Below are 17,966 nucleotides of genomic sequence, written 5' to 3'. Positions count from 1 at the left end.
GTCCTGAGTCCTGGATCCTGGGTCCTGGGTCCTGGGTCCTGAGTCCTGGATCCTGGATCCTGGGTCCTGAGTCCTGAGTCCTGAGTCCTGAGTCCTGAGTCCTGAGTCCTGAGTCCTGGGTCCTGGGTCCTGAGTCCTGGTCCTGGGTCTTGGATCATTGGTCCTGGTTCCTGAGTACTGGTCCTGGTCCTGAGTCCTGGGTCCGGAGTCCGGAGTCCTGGTCTTGTGTCCTGTGTCCTGTGTCCTGTGTCCTGTGTCTTGTGTCCTGGGTCTTGTGTCCTGGGTCTTGTGTCCTGGCTCCTGGGTCTAAAGTCCTGGGTCTTAGGTCCTGGGTCTTGGGTCTAAAGTCCTGGGTCCTGGATCAGGGACAGTTCTGCGATTATGGGGCCTTTCTCTATCAGACAAACTGGATTTGTCATTTGTCATTTCATTCACGTGTTTAAAGTTGAACTAAATGTCTTGTCTATTTCCCGTGTCTTTCGTGCAAATATTTCTCATCCTCTCAATATGTTTCATACCCTGTTCAGCAAATGTGTAATAACTTCCGTTTGTATTCCACTTTTGTCATTCGCTGTGCAATGTTGATCGTTTAGAGTCATTTCATTACAGACATTGTTCTAAGCAGGTTTTTAGTCTGCGCTCACCACGTCAAAAGTGGGACTAAACCATGGACTAAACCTGGACTAGATCAGGACCAAACCAAGTCCACATCGGGGATAAAGAACGACGAGTGTGATTTTTGTGTGATTTCTGAAGCTCGTTGATTAGTCCAGCCATTCTTCTTCTTGATTAGGACGCGATGAAACGATTTGAACGTTTGAGTTTTCACCACATTTACACATTCACAATTTCAATTAGAGTCGTGAGACTTACTTCTTCAGCTCATGACATGTTTTGGAACCTGTGTTAAGACCAGGGAACTATAAATGAGTTGACCGTTTGTTATATTTTTATTAGTTGCGATTTTTCATTCCATATTTTGCAGCCCAAAGCATAAGTCTGTTTGTTTCCATGTTTTTCTGTGGGTTAAACTCACATTGTAAAACCCTGTGAGGCGACTGAGGCTGTGATTTTGGAGTCCACAAATATAAATTAATCTTTTCCAGAACTGGCCGATGCATCAGAGATGAGCTCTATAAGTTTGGACACTTGATTTTAAACAGATTTGTGTGAGTTTCATCTCTGACCTTTTCACAAACAGAAAAGTGATTTAAAAAAAAAAATATATATATGACAAATGTTCTTTAGAAACAGCTGCAGTTAAAGCTCCTTAAGAAACTGTATTACTATGATGAATGCAAGAATCAAACCAGGACTAAGGCAGGTCTAAACCAGGTCTAAACCAGGTTCAAACCAGGTCTAAACCAGGTCTAATCCAGGTCAAATCCAGGTCTAAACCAGGTCTAATCCAGGTCTAAACCAGGTCCAAACCAGGTCTAAACCAGGTCTAAACCAGGTCTGAAGAACAGGCCAAATCTATGAATACACCAGAACTATAGAAAACAGGTCTAAACATCAAATAGTTTATCTACTATATAAAATAACTTAACCAGGTCTTAACCAGGTCCAGGCCAGGAATAAACGATGTCAATATGAAAAATGTGATTTCTTGCTTGAACCAGAACAAAATTAATTTTAGGAGTGGATTTCCTTTGTCGTGTTTTATAAATGAAGTTCAGAACGCCGAAAACAAATCAGAACTAAACAAAGACAAGAAACCATGTCTAAAACAGAACTAAACCAGGTGTACTCCAGCACTGACTGAGTTCCTTCTTAGTGCTTCTTGGTTGAACATTTCTGCGTTGACTTCATTTGTTTTGAAAGTGGTTTGAGGGATTGAGATGTTTGGCTCTCATGCTCATGTTCCTCCAAAAGTCCAACGCTCAAAGATGTCTTCGTCTGTGAACTCATCGTCCTTCAGCTTCACCTTCACGGCGTTCTTAGACCCTGGTCCTCTGAGGGTCCTGTGGTTCCTGATGCTTCTGCTTCTATACGTGACGACTGTGGGCTCGAGCCTGCTGCTGATTGTGGTCATCGCTGTGGACCGGACTCTGCACCAGCCCATGTTCCTGCTCCTTCTCAGTCTGATGGTGAACCAGCTCGTCGGTAGTGCCGCCATCTTCCCGTTCCTCCTGCTTCAAATGCTTCAGGATGAACACAGCATCTCACACACCTTCTGCTTCGTCCAGATCTTCTTTCTGTTCTCCTACGGGAACGTGCAGATCCTGACGCTAGCCGCTATGGCGTATGACCGCTTCGTAGCGATCTGCTTCCCTCTGCAGTATCACAATCGCCTGTCATCTCAGAAGGCACTCAAAATGGTAACTGGCATCTGGATCTTTGTGCTGCTGGAGGTGGGCTTCATGATATCCCTCAGCGCCCCCTTGAGTCTGTGTGGAAATCAGATCCACAAAGTCTACTGCGATAACTACTCTGTGGTGAAGTTAGCATGTGGAAACACTAGCATGAACAACGTGTACGGCCTTCTGTACACCTGCCTAGTGCTGCTGTTTGTCCCTGCGCTCATCATCTACTCGTACGCGCGCATCATCAGAGTGTGTCTGAATGGCTGCAAGCGCACGCGCCACAAAGCTCTGAGCACCTGCGCGCCGCACGTGGCCTCGCTGCTCAACGTGTCGCTGGCGTGTTTCTGCGAGCTGGTCACGACACGCTTCGACGCGCGCTCCGTGCCCAGCGGCGCGCGAGTCTTCATGTCGCTGTACTTTCTCACGTGTCCGCCGCTGTTTGACCCGCTGGTTTACGGACTCTCGATGTCCAAGGTGAGGTGCAGCTGCAGGAGGCTGCTGTTCCCAGAGAGACGCTGAGACGCTGCTGTTCCCAGAGAGACGCTGAGAGAACTGGGTTTGGGTTTCATGCTGAATTTTAGACATTGGGAGTTAGGTTATTTATTCCCCACTTTACGGGTTTTTACATTGTAAACACTATTGATAATGTTAATCCACATGCTAAAGAGACAATATGAAAGCGTCTAAGGTTAAGGTTCACTTTATTGTCGTCGTAGTGAAATATGTCCCTGTATTTGGCCCATCCTTCAGTGTCTTTAGGTTAAACGTTGAGAGCATGTCCAGATCTTGGTCTAGTCTTAGTCAGGACCTTCTGAGTTGATGGAGGTTCTCTCATGTGTTAAATAAAATACTTGTTTGTGGTGATTAACAGTGTAATAGTCCTCCTTCTCGTCCACAAATGTACAAAGTGCCGTTGTGTGCACGTTTTTTAAGTACGGCCATCGGCGCCGCCATGTTTGTTTTGTTTCTGTTGTTTTGGCTCAGCCCAAACCACAATGCTGCTCTGTGATTGGTTCCAGTCCCACGGCGGGCCCTCCCTATGTGCCCCGTGATTGGCCCTTCAAACGGCTGGTACGGACTGCAAACAAATCAGCCGGAGCCAAACAAGATGGATTCTCAAGAGTTTGTGAACTGACAAGAATACAAATGGGGATCAACAACACCATGAACCGTAAAAGAGGCTTGTGTTCAATAAAGAAACTACATGTATCGTTCAATCTTTGGCCTTTATTTTCGCTGCACAGATCACACCATAATATTCTTATAATTACATTTATTGTGAAATAATTATTACGAAATGATAACTCAAATGCTCCTTCACATACAAATAAAGCCAATCCCAATATAATCAATACAAGATGTTTATTACATGAAATGCATGTAATGTATCTGGTTTCCTCACCAGTAACATGTAAGAGAAGATGTTCAGTGTTTCTAGACTCTGACAAGAAGCACAAGATCAGAAATCTACTCTTCAGGTCACTTAGCCTGTAGCGCAAATGACAGCTTTACGCTAATAATTATCTAAAATAAAATATTAAAATGTTGACACACTCAGCAATGACTTGCAACGAGTCTTTGAGTTTAAATGTGCTCGATGGGTTTGTAATGGAAAATGTCATGTAATTCTATCTATGTTGTTATTGTTCGCAGATAATATGATAATATGGGTTCCTGATAAAGATGGTCCGGCGCCTTCTGTGTTGTACCAGTCATGCCTCAGGACATGGTTCGTGGGTTAGGTCACCTCCGAATGTGATGGATCAAATCTTTGCATCAGTGATAGTTGTTCTGTCTCTTTTGGAGCCGATCAAAGGAGGATTAAAAGGATGTGTATTGTCATCGTTCTGGAGGATGAGGGACAGATACTTTTGTCAGGGACAGTAGTTATTTACTGTGCTCGAGTAAATAAAGACCTTTTGAGAAAGTCAAACTCTGTTCAATTTCATTATCTCTTGGTTACTGTTTGCAGAAATTCCACAACAATTTGGCGTCACAAACAGGATCCTTTGTCCGGTTGTCGTTCTTCCATGGGCCGTGTGACGCAGCGTTTGGAGGGAGGGCTGCCTCACAGGGCCTGGGAGGACAACACCGGTGCTAGGACCCAAAACGAATACGTTGGGGTGAGTTGTCTTTCTTAATTGTGTCGATAGATAGGGTTTTTTTTGTATTTCTTTTGTAAAGACAGAAATTTGGGAAAAAAAAGGGGAGCTTGGGACATTTGTCTAAGGAGACAGGATGCTGGTACATTTGTCTAAGGACATGGGATGCTGGGACATTTGTCTAAGGACACGGGACGCTGGGACATTTGTCTAAGGACACGGGATGCTGGGACATTTGTCTGAGGACACGGGATGCTGGGACATTTGTCTAAGGACACGGGACGCTGGGACAATTGTCTAAGGACAGGGGATGCTGGGACTCTGAACATGGTTTGATCTGTTTTTCTACTACTGTTGTGATTTTGGGAATTAAAATTAAATAAATAAATAAATGGAATTGAAATGGATTAGCTATACTATTTGTATTATTCAGTTTTATTATTATTAATTAGTATTCTTATTGTTGGGTGCTAATTTTGCAATAATGCAGTGAGGATGAGATACTCCCAGGATATTAATTGACTAATGATTGAGGACATTTTGTTGATGATGTGACATACAATAAAACAGGGTTTCATAATAATCATTAGAGGGGTATTGTAACGGGAAAATGTCATGTCATTCTATCCATGCTGTTATTTTTTACAGATAATATGATAATATGGGTTCCTGATAAAGATGGTCCGGAGCCTCTGTATCGCGCCAGTCATGCCTCAGGACATCTCGAGGGTCAGGTCACCTCCGAGTGCGATAGCTCGAATCTTTGGATCCTTAATGGTTGTTCTATCTCATTTGGAGCTGATTTGGTTGTGATGATTTCTATACGTTGCAGTTTGTGTCTTTGAAAGGATGGGTTTTGTCATTGTCTATCATTTACCGTGCACGAGTAAATAAAGATCCACATTTTGAGAAAGACAAACTCTGTTCAATTTCATTATTTCTTGGTAATTGCAGAAATTCCGCAACAGTTTGTACCAGCTGACATTCTGGGAAAAAATGGTAATGGAGAATTCAGACTCCAGGCCACACACTGCTGTTCAAAATGTTAATAGACCCAATTTTATTCTTAAACTGTTTGAGATAAGTATTGTGGTTTACAATGAAGTTTAAAGTATACACATTTACATAGGTTCACTTCTGCAGCCCGTTGTGTCCGGTCTCGTCCTTCCGCCGCCACATGATGCGTTGGCAGCGGACTCGTATCTGCGCCACGTTGAGCCCGTAGAGCAGTGGGTGGAAGAGCGGAGGACAGGTGAGGAAGTACAGCGACAGGACGATGCGCAGAACACTGGGGACTCTGCTCATGTCGAAGCGGTTCTGAATGATCTCAAAGAAGCAGCCGCAGGAGAAGTTGAGCAGCGCGAGCAGGTGTGGTGTGCAGGTGCTGACGGCCTTCTGCCGCGCCAGGCCCGGGCCACGGTACACCACACGCAGGATGGCGCCGTACGAGTAGAAGTTGAGCAGAACCATGGCCACGGTGCTGCACGTGTAAACGATACCGTACACGTTACTCACCAGCGTGTTGGAGCATGACAGCTTCACGATGGAGAAGTTATCACAGTACACTTTATGAATGACGTTTCCACAAAGCTTTAAGCTGGAGCTCAGAGAAATGAGGATGAAAATAGCCACAAAGGGGTAGAGCCAGGCAAAGAGGATGAGCAGAGCCACTCGTGTGGGCGTCATGCGGCTCTGGTACAGCAGGGGGCAGCAGATGGCCAAGTAGCGGTCATACGACATGGCGGCTAAGTTACTGAACTGGATACTGGCGTATGTGTAGACGCAGAAGATCTGGAGGAAGCAGAGCGGCGCCGGGACAGTGTGAGATTCCTGAATAAGCTGCACCAGGAGGAACGGGAAGAGGGCGGAGCTTCCCCACAGCTCGTTCACAAACAGAGAGCAGAGCAGCAGAAACATGGGCCGACGAAGATCGCGACTCGCAGCGATCACCAGCACCAACACCACGTTCGCCCCGAGGATGGCGCCGTAGAGCAGCAGCAGTAGCACAAACCAGCCCAGACGGAAAACGCCCAAGTCCATGTACGCCGTGAGGACGAAGAGAGACGAGTCGTTCACAAACATTCTCCAGGGGGCGCTCCGATCAGTCAGCACAAAGAAACAATCGTGAAATGGAAAGAAACAAAAGTCTGCGATCTAAAGCTGTAGGTCTTTAAAACGGTTTGTTCTGATCAATTTCAGTTAGAGTTTTACAAATCTGTTGGCTTAACAAACAGAAAGTTAGAAAATCAAACAATGTAACAGTCATTGGTCAACAAAAGGCAAGCAGATTAAACAACATTAACAGGAATTAAGTGAAGATGTCTCCCAGAGCGCCCTCTGTCTGCAGAGCCTCCGGTGAGCATCAATGTTTTAAAATATTCTTAAAACCACTTACAGTTTTTGTTGACTGTGAAAAGTGAAAATTCTGTACAAATAAATTGCTTAAGGTTGGATTGATGGAGCAGGACAACAATTAATGAATCTGACACAAAGGTTTATATTTGCAATGACAGATGGAAAACAAATACATTCTAGTTTTTCTGTTTCAAATTTCTGCACAAACTTTAAAAATTAACTTTTAAATCTTTCACATTATAGATTCTGTTTGTTCATTCGTTCTTACACTTTAACAATAAAACATTACTCGCTTTTAAACAAAGCTTGAAAACCACGAAACATGAACAATTCTGAAGTCACTGCAAATATCAAAACAAAACGCAGATCTCGCCAAAAAGCAGAAAAGAGACAGTTCATTTTGACAAAGACTAAAGATCAATCGACCGAAAGCTGTGATTTCAAAACAACTGCATGACGTTTTCGATGATCAGACCACGTATCAGACTGAAACTGCACCAATAACACCGCGAGATTGCACGAGTTTATGCAATCAACAAACATTCTGACACAAAACTATCAGTAAACAGTGTATTTACCTGTAAAATAAATCATAAACTCTCAAGCTTTCCTTTCCGACGTGGGAAAATCTTCATAAACTAATTGTCAAATGATAGAAATGACAACAAAAAGTCTCCAGGATAAGCTTATTATTATTTTAAATAGAAAAAAAACATTGTAAGATCGAAGTATCAGAATTAAAATCTTCATCTGTGTCATGACAAACTCACCATTGCATGACAACATTTATTTTAAACACAGAATAAAAAGACGATAAGAAGAAAATCTGGTCTTAGTTTAGTCCTCGTCTAGTCCTGGTTTAGTCCTGGGTTAGTCCTGCTCCAGGCCTGCGCATCGTATTCATAAATTAAAGCTGATTGTACCCGTGTCCGGACCAGGACCCTGGCTCAGATCTGGTCCAGATGTGGGTCAAAAACCAGGAAACATGATGATCATACGTTAAATAAAACCAGATAACACCAGTTCACAACAAAAAGAAATCAAGTTGAACAGGCAGCATATTTTCTACACAATCATGGTTCAAAACAGTTTCCAAAACGGACACACACTTTAACAGACAAAGTCATTCATCACAGATACTCATTTTGGAAAGTATATATTCACAAGAACAGAACAGTGCGTTGGGACTGATGCATTTTTTTTTTTTTTTTAAGACAGAGTGATGCTCCTGTCAGCTCTCTCAGCTCGCTCTCTCTCTGCACGAACTCCTTCAGCTGATTTTAAAACCTGCGTCACCCAATCATCAACCAAGCATCACCCAATCATCACCCAATCATCACCCAATCATCAACCAAGCATCACCCAATCGTCAACCAAGCATCACCCAATCATCAACCAAGCATCACCCAATCAGCAACCAAGCATCACCCAATCATCACCCAATCATCACCCAATCATCCACCAAGCATCACCCAATCATCACCCAATCATCAACCAAGCATCACCCAATCATCAACCAGTCATCAACCAAGCATCACCCAATCATCAACCAGTCATCAACCAAGCATCACACAATCATCAACCAAGCATCACACAAGCATTACCCAATGATGGCAAGGCAAGGCAAGTTTATTTGTAGAGCACATTTCATACACAAGGCAATTCAAAGTGCTTCACACAGCAGGAAAATGCATTCAAATCACAAAGAAATTACTGAAACAGAAATACATTAAAATTAACTAAATTAAAAATTATCAATCCAACTAATTGTCTAAACTAATAAAATCACACACAAAAGAGAAGAGTGCAAAGAAAAAAATCCTTTCAGTCATATGCGCAGCTAAACAAAACTGTTTTTATCTTAGATTTGAACATTGTCAGAGTAGAAGCCTGTCTCACAACATCACATCATCAACCAAGCATCACCCAATCATCACCCAATCATCAACCAAGCATCACCCAATCATCACCCAATCATCAACCAAGCATCACCCAAGCATCAACCAAGCATCACCCAGTCATCAACCAAGCATCACCCAAGCATCAACCAAGCATCACCCAATCATCACCCAATCATCAACCAAGCATCACCCAAGCATCAACCAAGCATCACCCAATCATCAACTAAGCATCACCCAAGTGTCACCCAATCATCAACCAAGCATCACCCAAGCATCACCCAATCATCATCCAATCATCAACCAAGCATCACCCAATCATCACCCAAGCATTACCCAATCATCACCCAATCATCACCCAATCATCACCCAAGCATTACCCAATCATCACCCAATCATCAACCAAGCATCACCCAATCATCAACCAATCATCACCCAATCATCAACTAAGCATCACCCAAGCATCACCCAATCATCAACCAAGCATCACCCAAGCATCACCCAATCATCACCCAAGCATCACCCAATCATTGCCCAATGTGATAAAATGTGAATATATGATTATATTTCTGTGATGTATTTTATCGGCATAATAGTGATATATTATCTGCATCATTAGTCTCAGAGAAAAATGGCTGTGTGACAGCATTTGTTTGTGAAGGTATCATAAAGATGGGCCAAAGAATGTTGCCCCAGGAGGGGGGGTGACAGCCCAGAGGAGTTTGGGTAATGTTTACCCAAGGCTTGATCTCTAGGAAAAATACCAGCTGTAAAACAAGTGCCTTGATGTGAAGCTGACCAATGAGAAATGTGACCCGCCTATTCCAGAATATCTAATAAAACCAACCAGCATGGGAAAAAACAGGGTGAGACGCAGGAGGGTCAGCCAGGCTGCTTACAACGGCCTGGCTGACGCAGCCCCGCGTTTTCTCCCAAGCTTGCCACACAAATGTCTGATATTTCTGTGTCGTTTCATATTCTAAGTTGAATTGTGTTCTCGATGTGTTACGGAATAGCATCGGTGTATTGTCTGATTCCATGACATTTTCTGGTCCTATCGAGCCGGACGACCAGCTGCCCTTCGCGGAGATTGACGGGTGAATCGGTGAAAGTCTGTGTGCACAGCAGAAAGAAGTCCACTTTTCCACTTTCACTTTTGTCTGATTCCATGACACCCAATCATCACCCAAGCAACACCCCAGCATCACCCAAGCATCACCCAATCCAATCCACTTTATTTATATAGCACGATTTATACAACCAAGGGGTTCCAAAGTGCTTCACAGCAAGGTAAAAGACAGGCAAAAATAGGATAAAAGTAATAAAATAAGATATAAAAACAAAATCAAATAGAAAATTAAATCAAACAAACACACTAAAATCAATGGAATAAAAATAAACAAAATAAAATAAATAAAAAGGTGCTGCCCTCCCAACACACATAAAACATACAATCAACACACTACATGGAGTTAAAAGCCAGAGAAAACAGATGGGTTTTAAGAAGTGATTTAAAAAGAGGCAGTGAAGAGGCTTTTCTTATGGGGAGTGGCAGTTTGTTCCACAGTTTTGGAGCTGCCACTGCAAAGGCTCGTTCACCTCTGAGCTTTAGCTTAGCCCGTGGCACTGCCAGGAGTAGCTGGTCAGCTGACCTGAGGGAACGGCTGGGAGTGTAGGGGTGTAGCAGCTCGGAGAGGTAAGGAGGGGCAAGACCATTTAAGGCTTTAAAAGTAAATAAAAGAGTTTTAAAATGAATCCTAAAATGAACGGGCAGCCAGTGGAGTGAAGATAAATTAGGCGAAATGTGCTCATATTTTCTTGTTCCAGTTAAAAGACGGGCAGCAGCATTTTGGACCAGTTGGAGACGAGCAATTGAGGACCCACTAACCCCTATGTAGAGAGCATTGCAGTAATCTAGCCGAGTGGTGACAAAGGCGTGGATTATGGTTTCAAAATGTTGTCTCTGAAGGACTGGTTTTATTTTTTCCAGCTGCCTCAACTGGAAGAAGCTTGACTTCATGACAGCTTTCATCTGGCTGTCCAGTTTAAGGTCTGGGTCCACTTTCACCCCCAGATTGCTCATGATGGTTTTTTGATACTGGACTAGAGGACCCAGGTCAACCATGGGGGTAACAGAAGTCCCACCAAAGACCATGACTTCAGTCTTTTTTTCATTAAAATTTAAAAGTTCAGAGACATCCAGGCTTAAATGTCTTTTAGGCACTCTAGCAATGGCATGACACTATAGGAGTCAGATTTGTTAAGGGGGACATAGATCTGACTGTCATCTGCATAGCAATGAAAAGAGATGCCATGTTTCCTGAGGATTGAGCCAAGTGGGAGTAGATAGAGAGAAAATAAAAGAGGGCCAAGCACAGAGCCCTGCGGGACCCCATAAGAGAGGGGATCCGTGGAGGACACAGAGTCAGCCAGGCTGACACAGAATGTTTGATGTGACAAGTAGGACCTGAACCATGTTTCATGCATTCTAATGCAGTGCCACTGATGCCCACCCACTGCTCCAAGCGAGCAATCAGGATTTCATGGTCCACTGTATCAAATGCTGCAGTCAAATCTAAAAGTACAAGGACAACACAGTGACCAGAGTCAGTAGCAAAAAGATGTCATTAAAAACTCTTAAAAGCGCAGATTCGGTGCTGTGCAAGGTTTTAAAACCAGATTGGAAAATCTCAAGAATGTTTTGTTCATTTAAAAAAATCCATGAGCTGGGAATAGACAATTTTTTCCAAGATTTTAGAAAGGAAGGGCAGTTTAGAAATAGGCCTGAAATTTGCCAAAACAGTAGGATCCAGCCCGGGTTTTTTTAACAAGGGTTGCACAACGGCATGTTTAAAATTAACAGGAACCACTCCAGAAGTCAGACTGCTATTAATAACTGTGATAAAAGATGGGCCAACAGTCTGAAAAGCCTCCTTAAAAAGTCGGGGAGGGACAGTGTCACCTGGGGAACCTGAGGGCTTCAAATGATCAACAATCTCCTGCACAAAAGGGAGGGTCACTGGCTCAAACGTGTCCAGACTGGCAGGAGGTGTAATAAGTGCTCTGGTAGAGGTGACTTTATCAATGAAGAAGTTAAGAAAGTCTTCACACACAGCCGGGGATGCCTCAACTCCAACAGGTGCATTCAGAGCAGAGTTGATAACTTAAAAAAAAAAACACGAGGTTTGTGAGAATTCAACAGGATAATATCAGAAAAATAATTTTGTTTTGCCTCTTTCACAGTGCAATGGTAATAACGCCAGCAGTCCCTCAATATTTTGACCCATCACCCAAGCATCACCCAAGCATCACCCAATCATCACCCAAGCAACACCCCAGCGTCACCCAAGCATCACCCAAGCATCACCCAAGCATCACCCAATCATCACCCAATCATCACCCAAGCATTACCCAATTATCACCCAATCATCAACCAAGCATCACCCAAGCATCGCCCAATCATCACCCAAGCCACACCCCAGCATCACCCAAGCATCACCCAAGCATCACCCAATCATCAACTAAGCATCACCCAATTATCACCCAAGCAACACCTCAGCATCACCTCAGCATCAACCAAGCATCACCCAAGCATCACCCAATCATCACCCAATCATCACCCAGCATCACCCAATCATCAACCAACCATCACCCAATCATCACCCAAGCATCACCCAAGCATCACCCAATCATCACCCAAGCATCACCCAAGCATCACCCAATCATCACCCAATCATCAACCAAGCATCACCCAAGCATCACCCAAGTAACACCCAAGCAGAACTCATGTCATCTTATTAAATCTAGTCTTAATCCTCCTGTTTTTTCAGATCACACATCTGTCGCAAATGAAAAATGACAAAAATGTGACTTAACGCAACACAAATTGTAACTTTAGGCATCTTTGAGCAACTAAAAGCAGACTTAGAGCGACTAGAAGTGACTAGAAGCATCAAAAGCATGACAGCAACACAAATTACAAAAGTGAGACAAAAAGTGACAAAAAAAATAACAAAAAAAATAAAAAGTATTTTTAAGCAACTAGAAGCATCAAAACAAAAAGCGTCAAAACGGGAATTAACTTATCAAACTGACAGATACTTTTTAACCCTCAAATATTCACAAAAAGACGTTTAGTAATTCAGAGTTTGTGTGTCTGGGTGATGGGGATAAAAGGGATAAAAACATCTAAATGCAACAAAAACATGACTAGAAGTGACCAATTGTGACAGAAAGACCGGCAGCCAGTGAAGCTCTTTGAGAATGGGTGAAATGTGAAGCTCAGTGATGGGTGAAATGTGGGCACTGTGTGGGTCGAGATCCTCGCTGCAGAGTTCTGGACCAGCTGCAGACGAGAGAGCTCCTTCTTGTTTAAACAGGAAAACAAACTATTACAATAGTCTAAACGTGAAGACACAAAAGCATGAATTATGAGTTCCAGATAATTTTGAAGCACCATTTTCCTGAGTTTAGAAATTTTCCTTAACTGAAAGAAACAGTTCCTCGTCAACAGCTGGAGTGGAGCTCTAAAGACATGTCTTTGTCAAAGACAACACCCAAGTTTCTAAGACTTGGTTTAGCACTCTGGCATAAATCACCCAAGTACTGGTTTATCCCTGGAATGACATCATCAGGGGCAATAATCAGTGTTTCTGTTTTGTCTGCATTTAGCTGCAGATAGTTTTTTGCTGTTGTTTTATTTGCACTAAACAACTGACCAAGGAGTTCAGCTCCTGGATCTCAGAAGGTTTAAAAGAGCAATATAGCTGAATATGGTCAGCGAGCAGGTGGTAGGACACATAAACTCTTTCATGATCATTCTCAGGGGGATTATATAAAGCAAAAATAAGATGGGACTCAAAACGGAGCCCTGAGGAACTCCACACAACAGATCAGCTGAATCAGACATTCTTTGGTTTGCGGCAACACTAAAGCTCCGACCGGATAAATATGAGGAAAACCAATGAAGAACTGACCCTGGGTGTTCATCTGAACCACAAACTGGACTGGACTCACAACACAGACAGGAAGAGCCAGAGTCGGCTCTACCTCCTGAGGAGACTCAGGTCTTTTGGAGTGACAGGGCCACTCCTGAAGACCTTCTATGACTCTGTGGTGGCATCAGCTCCTGTAGGTGTGGCCTGCTGGAGCAGCAGCATCACAGAGAGGGAGAGGAGGAAGCTGGACAGAGTCATCAAGAAGTCCAGCTCCGTCCTGGGCTGTGCTCTGGACTCGGTGCAGGAGGTGGGGGACAGAAGGGTCCTGGCTAAACTCACATCTATGCTGGACCATGAGTCTCACCCCCTGCAGGACACTCTGTCCGCTCTGGAGAGCAGCTTCAGTGACTGATCCACCCTCGCTGTGTGAAGGAGACGTTTCACAGGTCTTTCCTTCTGCTGCTGTCAGACTTTATAACAAACACTGTCAGCCCTGAACATGTGTCACTTTACTGTCATACCCATGTGTAATATTGACATATTCATGTGCAATACCGTCATATTCATGTGCAATACCTTGACATAATGTCAATCATATTGCAATATTCTCTGTCCAGCTATAAATAAATAACCGGGAACCTATGCCAGGATCCTGTTTGTGGACTTCAGCTCTGCATCAACACCACCCTCCTGCTCTGCTCCAGGACAAGCTCTCCCAGCTCAGCGTGCCTGACTCCACCTGCAGGGGGAGCACTGACTTCCTGATGTCCAGAGGCAGTGCGTGCAGCTGGGGAAGAATGTCTCAGACACTCGGACGATCAGCACAGGAGCTCCACAGGGCTGTGTACTTTCTCCCCTGCTCTTCTCCCTGTACACAAACTGTTGCACCTCCAGCCACAACTCCGTAAAGTTTGCGGATGACAACACCCTCATCGGGCTCATCTTGGACGGAGTCTGTCTCCAGGAGGAGGTGGATGGGCTGGTGTCCTGGTGCAGCGGTAACAACCTGGAGTTCAACGCCCAGAAGACAGTGGAGATGATCGTGGACTTCAGGAAAGTCACTGCCCCCCAGCCCCCCCTCACCATCTCAGACTCCCCCATCTCCACTCTGGACCTCCGCTTTCTCTGCACCACCATAAGATAAGATAAGATATTCCTTTATTGTCCCACATGGGGAAATTTCATTGGTGCAACGCAGGTAGATACAGAAGAACAGATCACTTATAGGAAGTCTGAAAAACACTTTCAGTAGAAGATCTCCTATAAACAAAAACTCCCATAGACAAATAAATAAATAAATAAATACCATGTCATGTGATCCCGACAGTAATTGCACATGAATATGTGTCACGACAGCACATAGACTGCACATGAATTTCACAGTAATTGCACATACGACAGAATTGCACATCAGTATTAGGTTAGGTCAGTATTGCGACGGGATAACGTGACGCTCTCCGGGTAAGACGACAGTTCTCCGCAGTTTCATGAGTTCCTCCTTTGTGGAAACGCGGTACGGCGCCGGCCGGGGGGCGGGGCCGGAGCCGGAGCCGGGGGGCGGGGCCGGAGCCGGGGGGCGGGGCCGGAGCCGGGGGACTCAGAGCCAAGACACATCGCCACGACACGACGAAAACACTCAATCCAGCCGAATAAAGTCAAAACAAGTTAATTTAAAGCGATTCCAGTGCGTGTCCCGATCGTTCGTGAAGTTCTTCTTTCATATAAACGTGTATATAAACGTGTACCGACGACACGCCGTACTTTAGCGCGGCCGGAGGGCGCGGGGGGGGGGGGCTGGTGGGCTCGCTCGGAGCTAGCTCACGTCACAACAACACAACGAACGCAACGAAAAACGCTCAAATCCAGCCGAAAAAAGTCGAAAACAGTTGAATTAAAAAACTATTCCAGCGCGTGTCCCTATCGTACAGTAAAATAGAAAAAATATACTAACTATATTTACAAAATATAGGAGATAAAGCACAATAAGTGTGAGAAAGAAGAGAGAGCGTTTACACCGGGCTGCCAGCTGTACCAGCGCCTTATGTGTGTGTCACCATCAGCTCCTCATGAAGAAGGCCCAGCAAAGGATGTACTTCCTGCAGCAGCTGAGGAAAGCAAAGCCGAATATAAATCTGTATATATATATATATATGCATATATACACATATACATATTAATATATTATTATTTATATATATTATCAGCTGGAGAAGCTATGATTTCTTATATGATATATTTAGTTTGTTTCATCAGAACTTTTCTGATTTTGTGCAAATAGAAACAATCAGAGACATTTGTAGATTTTCCTTTTGGATATTTCTGATACAAAATAAAAGTCTGATAGTTGTGGATCCAGTGGCCCCTGTTGTCCACCAGAGAGCGCTTTATTAAGATGCATTGGACTCAAACAGATTTTCACACAAACATTACAAAGTGTGGCACAGAAATCTACAAAACTTTACAAAAATAATGTCACATATTTAAATCTCTCTGTAAAATTATAATTATTACACACATAATTCTCCATTTGACAAAAGGAAATATTTACAAACCAAGAACATGGAAATAAGCAGAAAATGTTTGTTTTTTACAGGAAAAATCACGAAAACAGGAAAATGTTTGTGAATTCTGAACTGTGCAAGAATAAAAGCGAAAAGAAGAAAATATTTTTGAAAATTGAACTTTAAAAAACAGGACTAAACCAGGACTGAACAAAGACTAAACCAGGACTAAACAAAGACTAAACCAGGACTAAACCAGGACTGAACCAGGACTGAACCAGGACTAACCAGGACTAAACTGGGAGAAGACCAAGATTAAACCAAAACTAAACCAGGACCAAGACTAAGGCCGGTCTCAGTTTTGCTCAGTTGTTTCACGTTTAGGACGATTCTCCTCAGATGAAAAGCACCGGTCCAGAGATCAGGACTGAACCAGGTCTAAACCTGGACTAAACTAGACCAGATCAGGTTAACCCAGTCCTTAAACAGTTCTAAACCAAGACTAAAGTCGGTCCAGAGTCTGCAGAGGCCTGAGGGTCCAAGTTCAGTCTGGTTCTATCTCTCCTCTGTTTTGGGCGAGTCCACAGGCTCCTCCTCCTCATCTTTTGCACCAATCAGACGCTCCCGAGCGAAGTCCTCAAAAACGAAGTCATCGTCACTGAAACAGATGACAGTAACAGTAAGTCACCACCAGGGGGCAGAACAGTCACCACCACGGGGTAGAACAGTCACCACCAGGGGGTAGAAGGGTCACCACCAGGGGGTAGAACAGTCACCACCAGGGGGTAGAAGGGTCACCACCAGGGGGTAGAACAGTCACCACCAGGGGATAGAACAGTCACCACCAGGGGGTAGAAGGGTCACCACCAGGGGGTAGAAGAGTCACCACCAGGGGGTAGAACAGTCACCCCCAGGGGATAGAACAGTCACCACCAGGGGGTAGAACAGTCACTACTAGGGGGTAGAACAGTCACCACCAGTGGGTAGAACAGTCATCACCAGGGGGCAGAAGAGTCACCACCAGGGGGTAGAAGAGTCACCACCAGGGGGCAGAACAGTCACCACCAGGGGATAGAACAGTCACCACTAGGGAGTAGAACAGTCACCACCAGGGGGTGGAAAAGTCACCACCAGGGGGTAGAACAGTCACCACCAGGGGCAGAAGAGTCACCACCAGGGGTATATATAAATAAGTATAAGCATAAGCATAGGTATAAATATATAAATAAATAAATAAATAAATATACAAATATATATGTTTAGTCCTGGTCTAGTCCTGATCTAGACTTAGTTTAGTCCTGGTTTAGTCCTGGTTTAGTCCTGGTTTAGTCCAGGTCGTGGGTGTGTCGGTGTAAAGTGCTCACTTCCTCTGGGATCCATTAAATCTCATTAGAGCCATTAAGACTTTCCACAGTCTGAGACCAAGACAAAACCTGGACTAAAGCAGGTCCAAATCAGGACTAAATCAAGTCTAAACCAGGACTAAACCAAGTCTAAACCAGGACTAAACCAAGTCTAAACCAGGACTAAACCAAGTCTAAACCTAGACTAAACCAAGTCTAAATCAGGACTAAATCAAGTCCAAACCAGGACTAAACCAAGTCTAAACCAATACTAAACCTGGACTAAAGCAGGTCTAAACCAGGACTAAACCAAGTCTAAACCAAGATTAAACCTGGACTAAAGTAGGTCTAAACCAGGACTAAACCAAGTCTAAACCAGGACTAAATCAAGTCTAAACCAGGATTAAACCAGGATTAAACCAAGACTAAACCTGGACTAAACCAGGACTAAACCAAGTTTAAACCAGGACTAAACCAAGTCTAAACCAGGACTGAACCAGGTCTAAACCAGGACTAAACCAAGT

General features: G+C 43.9%; 3 protein-coding genes across 4 annotated transcripts in view; 1 reads left to right on the top strand and 2 right to left on the bottom strand.

Moving 5' to 3' along the window:
- LOC140376749 (beta-arrestin-1-like) overlaps positions 1-17,966 on the bottom strand; it is a 79,253-nt gene that overhangs the window by 38,766 nt on the left and 22,521 nt on the right. Inside the window, exon 16 of one of the 2 annotated variants that reach the window (XR_011929931.1) lies at positions 16,388-16,757. Coding sequence is in view for 1 of the 2 variants with exons in the window: in XM_072462153.1 (XP_072318254.1) it covers positions 16,655-16,757 (103 nt within the window). In the remaining variant the exon portion in view is untranslated. Of the gene's footprint in view, positions 1-15,934; positions 16,758-17,966 lie in introns of those variants that run through there. The other variant, XM_072462153.1, reaches the window with a different exon arrangement.
- LOC140369376 (olfactory receptor 11A1-like) lies at positions 1,890-2,825 on the top strand. The gene has a single exon (XM_072456708.1). It carries the CDS (start codon positions 1,890-1,892, stop codon positions 2,823-2,825), a length of 936 nt encoding a protein of 311 aa, XP_072312809.1.
- LOC140376854 (olfactory receptor 11A1-like) lies at positions 5,468-6,490 on the bottom strand. The gene has a single exon (XM_072462161.1). The coding sequence runs from the start codon at positions 6,488-6,490 to the stop codon at positions 5,540-5,542; it is 951 nt and encodes a 316-aa protein (XP_072318262.1). The 3' UTR covers positions 5,468-5,539.

The sequence above is a fragment of the Eucyclogobius newberryi genome, unplaced genomic scaffold, assembly GCF_026437365.1.
Source record: "Eucyclogobius newberryi isolate DKJ021-1_F unplaced genomic scaffold, fEucNew1.0.hap1 SCAF_10, whole genome shotgun sequence".
NCBI classification, from domain to species: domain Eukaryota; kingdom Metazoa; phylum Chordata; class Actinopteri; order Gobiiformes; family Gobiidae; genus Eucyclogobius; species Eucyclogobius newberryi.
Note: the sequence above shows the minus strand (reverse complement) of the source record. Positions and strands in the feature narration are given on the sequence as shown.